The sequence below is a fragment of the Papaver somniferum genome, chromosome 8, assembly GCF_003573695.1.
Source record: "Papaver somniferum cultivar HN1 chromosome 8, ASM357369v1, whole genome shotgun sequence".
Classification (NCBI taxonomy): Eukaryota; Viridiplantae; Streptophyta; class Magnoliopsida; order Ranunculales; family Papaveraceae; genus Papaver; species Papaver somniferum.
In genome coordinates, this window is record NC_039365.1 from 29795371 (window position 1) to 29801596 (window position 6226).

Sequence of the window (6226 nt, forward strand, 5' to 3'; positions counted from 1 at the left end):
CGATTTTCAAAAAAGGATTCGCATTTATCTTATTTTCTTTTGACCAACATGAATTTATGCATATCGGATAAAGCAATGACACCATCCCATGCAGAAACAAAGGCAATGTTAAAAGCTATTTCTTAGTTAAGAGATAATATCTTATCTAATGTTTCAATTGTCACAGATTGTGAAAGCATTGCAGACTTCATTAACAAAAAGTGCAAGGAAATTTCTTAGGAAGCAAACACTATTAAAGAAGTAGGAGACGATTTTGGATACACTTCCGCAAGCAAAAATGAAATACATTAGAAAGTAGAATCAAGAGTCCTCTACATTTATCTACATTTATCTTTGCACATTTTGGAAAAATTAGTAACTATAGATACTAATGTTTTTTTTTTGATAAAAATGTCATTGTAAATTTCTTGCACCTCATTACTTAATTAATTCTCATCAAAAATAAATAAATAATGAAATTATCCTAATAAATTTCTTTTTGTCCGACTAGAAAAATATTTCTGACGTCTTATTGATTGAATCTCAGTCAGCCACACAAACAATGTGATCAACTTTAATCCGTAGTTTTCTACTCCAAAACATAAAGACTGCACAGTCAGCAAAAGGGTGGTGGTACAAACGCAAAGAAAGAAAAACAAATCAACTGAAAGTCCAAAACCAGGAAATTACAAATCAGTACAAGCCCTGAAGCCCACTAAAGGATTTTACGCTATTAACACTTGGAATTGGAACAAACGAATCGCGCTCAGTACCGGACAGAATGCGAACCTTTCCTCTTTGCTCCTTTATAGCTCTTCTAAGAGCTCTAGCTTGTGGAGAATCAGGATCATCTCTCATTGCAGATTCTTTCCAAATCCTACTAGCCCTCAACAAAGCTTCCTCAGCGGTATCACGTTGTTCTTCCGAAAAAGTTTTGTCACCTTCCCTGGTATACAAACTTTCACTTGCACCACCATCAGTAGCTTGTGTAACTGGTTTTCTACTATCAGACGCCTCTACTTTTGACAAAGGGGAAGGCTTATGATGTTTGTAGTACTCTTTGTTGTCTTCCATGCTATCTTCATCATCTGGCCATGGGGATCCATCCATACCACCAACACAAGTCACTTCATCTAGAGATGGAGGTAATGGTGATGATTTTCCTCCTCCGGTTTGCATTTGCTGCGAATTCGAGCTGTTACTATAATGCCTTTTTTGTTGTTTTAATGGGTCCAACGGTTGATTGACTCCTGAACTTTCCAACCTCGCACTTCCTTTTCCTGGCTTGATTGCATCAGCTGGATCAACTTTCAAGTCCGATAGGTCATTTCTCGCAGGCCCCAGTTGCTGGTTTTCTTTTGCAGCTTCATATTTTGCAGCCTCATCCGCGTCATCTCCCTGTTGTCACAAGAAAAATATAGTGTCAACACTCATCTGGCGCTTAGATTTTTGCTGGCAAGTTAAAACAGTAGAAATTAAGAAGAGGGTGGAACTAGAACCGTGGGATCTTCGGAATGAACGGCAGTATCAGCTGTTTGATGAGTTGAAGTAGAATAACAATTTGGTCCAACCCATGATGAAATTATAACTCGATTCTGTTGCAATAGAGGATCAAAGGAGACCCATTTTGAAATGGGTGCCGATTTCAGTGATGCAACTATTCTTGATTGCATTTTTCTTTCACGTTAGCTAGAAATTGTTGAAGTTGCCACCGACTTTAGATAAGAAAATTGCCAAGTTCTCAATCAGTAATCATGCTGTATGCTCAAGTGATCAACGCTAAACAATGAGGAATTCGGAATACTATAGACTGGTAAGAATGTACGTGGCAGCAAATGGTGTTTCTCACACCTTCTAGTGACTCCATTACGTGTCTGCCACTGAGTTTCCAGAATTAAAAAATGTCACTTCAGGACTAATCTAGAAACCAACAGCAGTGAACTAACAACACTAAGAAACCTCTGGAAACAAAATCCAACCCAAGCCCAAGTTGAGTATCATCAGCATATATATAACAGCTCGGTCGTACAAACTTTTCTGACGTGGAACAGCCTTGGTTTTGTTACTTTCTGCCTGCAGCTAAACCCGTTCTCTTTAACTGAAGTCATATGAACTGATGAACTGCAGCAATGCACCCCAAGTGGCCAAGTTGTATACGCGGCCGTGTTTCGATGCTTTTACACACGAAAATCAGCTAAGAAAGCAACTCGAGGACCGGAAAAACGATACAGCTTGCGCATGCATAATGGATAGGCGCGCAAAATTGATATTTTGAAACTTGTTTCAAGGTCTCGACAGCAATCCCACCCCCCTGTAAACATTCAAAATGCTTAGAAGTTTGAGGTAGAAAAATAGGGTTCACTTCTAACTTCCCAATGTCGGCCTTCTAATATATTTTCATATAATCAAGAACAATTACAAGAATACAAAAGATACAATAAGATTTACTTCCAAATACAAATATCTCCAGGTACATGTGAACGTACACATAGTTTTAATCGATGAAGCTCGATCAATGGCGCCGGCCACGTATAATCGTTGTCCTTGTCGCACTATTTCCCAATTTTTTGACGGCTTGCATAAATTGATTCTCATTCAACTGTTAACGATGTAATCAACTTATCCGTCCATAATTTTATTCATTCATTTATCAAAATTTTGCATCATTAATAAAATAAAAGAGGTATGCAGTATGCTCAATGGGCTTTCCATATATTCAGCAAGAAGAGAAAAAAATAATCAATTCAAATCAGATAACTTGTATTTCTTAAGGCATGTGCTGTGATTAGTAAGTTTATGGAGTGTTGTTATCAAAATTTATTTATTTATCAAAAAAGAAATCTGATTTTCTTTTGGTTTGATTCAAAGATGAAAGTTTTACTCATTGGATTCCAGAGACAAAGTGATACAAACAAAAAAAAAAAAATTAATTCAAGAAGCAATATATCTGAAGTGACAAGAATTATGAGTCCAAGTAACTAGAAACGACTAACATCTGAAGGAATTATTATTAAATTAAGAGGTTAATCATCATCATATTAAACACAAGCTGTCAATATGTATAAACCTAATTATTAACAATTCAGATTTATGTTACCCTTTACAAATACCAAATGTATGGCACATGCATGCACAGATCAGATGCGATTTGCTTAAATCTGTCAAAATATTTCTGTCTCCCTTCCCTTTTTTTATTTGTTAGACAAAATTATTTACTAATCTCTTTCTGTTTGCTTCTATTTTACTTTGTAGTAGAGAAAGAAATCTGAACCCTCGATGAACAAAGTGTTGGAATGAGTCTCAAATTAGAAATCCTACAATTTGCTCATATGAGCATTGCAGTTTTCAACCAAATACAATTGTTTTAGATCTTCATTCCTTAATATGTATCTTGGACATTAATATGGTACAAGCAATTGTGATATACGCAAAAATTATTGTGGAATATTTTACTGTGGTTGTCTGCATGGTTTTCAATACAGTAAAAATTCTCCGGAGATAGAAAATACGATACTACTTCATTACATGCAAATGAGTTAAATGATTGAGAGCCACCAATCCTATAGTAATTCACTAACCAAATAAATACTAGCTAATATAAAAAAAAATCATCAAAAAAATAAATTTGATTATGGAATTGTAAACTTTTTATTAATTTATTATCAGTATATACAATAATCTTTGATTATTAACTCCAAAAGAAAAAGAAAACCCCATATTCAATCTCAACCAAATCAGCTCAAATCTAATTACTAAAACCAAATACAAGAACTCAATTGATCAAGATGATTCATCACTATAACAAGAAAAAAAATTGTCTATAATGTAAGAAAAAAACTCAATTTATAATTGCTCTCAACAAGAACTTTTCTGATAATTATTCAAGAAACCATTATTGTTGACATTGTTTGCACACTGCTGAAACAAAGCTTTAGCATTCATCTCCCTTTCGAATCTCCAAATGTAATTTAATCCCACAAGAAGTTCAGTAATCGCAGCTTCGGCCTTGGTTTGATTCGCGAAAAATAATGTTTGTAAAAGAAGAACATTATTCTTATGAATCAAGTTTTGTTGTTCGAAACTCCTTTCACTTTGCCATTTGATCATATTATGAGCTAATGGTGATAACCAACTTAATATTCTTCCTAACGCATCTCTCCATTCCGTTGCAAGACTTGGATCACTTGCTGAAAATCCAACTCCTTTCAATCTATCCCTTAATGAAACCCTTATACTTGTTGGTAACATCCCATATAAATCATCTCTTGCATCAATACCGACTAACTGAGGTGATCTAATCATTTTCTCTATGACTATAATCAAATTTGAATAGTGTAAAGCTAATGCTGCAGCTCCTAGTGTACTCGGTGGAGCTTTCAACAGTTTCGAATTCGCTTCGAAAAATCCTAGCTTCATCTCTTCATCTTTCTCATCATCGACAGCAACATCTACTTCACCGGCGAAAGTAGGACTAGAGGGATAAACGGTAGCCGATACGGATGAACTTCGTGGTAAGGATGAATCGTTGTTCATAGACGGATGAACCCCTTGAGTACCGATACCGAAAACAAGTTTGATTCTTGCTAAACAAGTGAAAGTTGATCTTGCTAGTATACTAGTAATAGAATCAAAAGTTTTGTTCCATAATGAACTCTCTTTGAGATGTTTAACTTCTTGTTTTAACCAAAAGAGTTTTTGTTGAATATCACTAATTTTCTTCTCTTTGATCAAACTTTCATGATCACTACATTGTAACACTTTTTTAAATACATGTTCAATCTCTGTAAGTTCATCCATTTCTCTATACAAACTTGCAGTTGACGAAATATACCGATCAATCTTCTTCTGTTTCGCTTCCATTTCTTTCGAACTTAACACCCAAGAATGAGGATCTCGTCCCGTATTCGCAAATTCATCGAATAAGTTATCGAAATTCCGAAGACTCGTATCATCACATCTTTTACCAAGCGTAGACACTGCCTTAGATATAACTCTCAAGCTCTCTACAACTTCAGCACAAGCTAAACCAAGAAGAAACGCTTCATCATTCGAGACGATTTTGCGAACGCCTTCGATAGAAATAGAATCATGTCGAAGCCGATATATGTTCTTATCAGAAAGAGATTGCCAGAGTTGAAGAAGTTTAGACATTAAGCTTGCAATTTCAAATGCTAAAACACCAATATGATGAGATTTCTTCCTTGCCAACATCATCGTCATCATCTTATTGTTTCCGCCATTTGTCGGCGATGTGTTCGTTTTAGCTGCATCTATACGGTTTGACAGTTTGGCTTTCACCTTAATTAACCATGTTTGTGCCATGCTAACGCGACAAGTTTATGAAGGTAGGAGAATCAAACTCGCAGAAGAATGAGGTGATGGGATTGAGAATTGAGAATTCTCTTCTCTGCTAGATATGGGATGGAATGAGAGACGGGTATATAGAAAGGAGTGGGTGAGAGCAGTGGGGAATTAGGGGGGAGACAAAGTGAGAAAATAATTGAAGTGTGAAGATGAGTTGCAGAGAGGGAGAGATAAGGATAAAAGGAAAGAGTTTGAAGAGTAAGCTGTTGGGGGGGATCGTGGGATGTTGAAAGCTTTTCGTTTTAAGTCCAATAAGAAATGAATGAATGAGTGAAAGAGAGAGTTTTTCTTTTTTTCTTTTTTGGAGGGGTTGTCTTCTTTGTAGTATAAATATAAATAAAATAAGAGATGCATTGGATTGGAATTTGTACGTTCTGATGAGGTACCTCTGATGTCTATTTGGTTTGTTATATCCAACTATCAATTGTGCTTTGTACTTCCCCCTGGGAATTATACTTTGTTGTATGGTTTGTAGATAACTCCTTGCGTAGAGAATTTATTGAAATTTCACCCTTTTGGCAAGAAAACAGATTGTGTTTTTAACTGACAGTTGAAATTTGAATCAGTGAAAAGATTACTGGTAACGAAATGCAATAAAATTTAATTAGAAAGGAGTTCATATCGAGAAAACCTTTCGCCGAAAATAAGTTTTGTAATGTAACTCTCTAGATATACCGAAACAACTTTGTTCTGGCGTTACTGAGAAAAAAAGTATAACTGTCATATTTTAAAAACAAAATAAGGTAAACTATATCAGCAAATTTTTATAAAGAAATGTCTAGATACACCTTCAAAATCAATTTTCGAATTTTGAAATTAAGAAGAAATAAGTTTATTTGACAACACAGTTTTCAATGGTTTCTAGAAGCAAATGAGTTGATAA

The 6226-nt window shown here is 35.2% G+C and overlaps 2 protein-coding genes across 2 annotated transcripts; both read right to left on the reverse strand.

Moving 5' to 3' along the window:
- Window positions 1-487: 487 nt before the first annotated feature.
- On the reverse strand, window positions 488-1799 carry LOC113306848. Its single transcript, XM_026555761.1, has 2 exons — window positions 1479-1799; window positions 488-1377 (listed from the first exon to the last, which is right to left on the reverse strand). The coding sequence occupies exons 1-2, from the start codon at window positions 1650-1652 to the stop codon at window positions 673-675; spliced, it is 879 nt and encodes a 292-aa protein (XP_026411546.1). The 5' UTR covers window positions 1653-1799; the 3' UTR covers window positions 488-672.
- Window positions 1800-3608: 1809 nt separating this feature from the next.
- On the reverse strand, window positions 3609-5634 carry LOC113306713. Its single transcript, XM_026555623.1, has one exon. The coding sequence runs from the start codon at window positions 5299-5301 to the stop codon at window positions 3835-3837; it is 1467 nt and encodes a 488-aa protein (XP_026411408.1). The 5' UTR covers window positions 5302-5634; the 3' UTR covers window positions 3609-3834.
- Window positions 5635-6226: the final 592 nt, after the last annotated feature.

Coding starts and splice junctions, on each gene's coding strand:
- LOC113306848 (XM_026555761.1), bottom strand. CDS start 1,652: ATGCAATCAAGAATAGTTGCATCACTGAAATCGGCACCCATTTCAAAA. Junction 1,378..1,478: donor TTCATTCCGAAGATCCCACG/GTTCTAGTTCCA, acceptor TTGTGACAACAG/GGAGATGACGCGGATGAGGC.
- LOC113306713 (XM_026555623.1), bottom strand. CDS start 5,301: ATGGCACAAACATGGTTAATTAAGGTGAAAGCCAAACTGTCAAACCGT.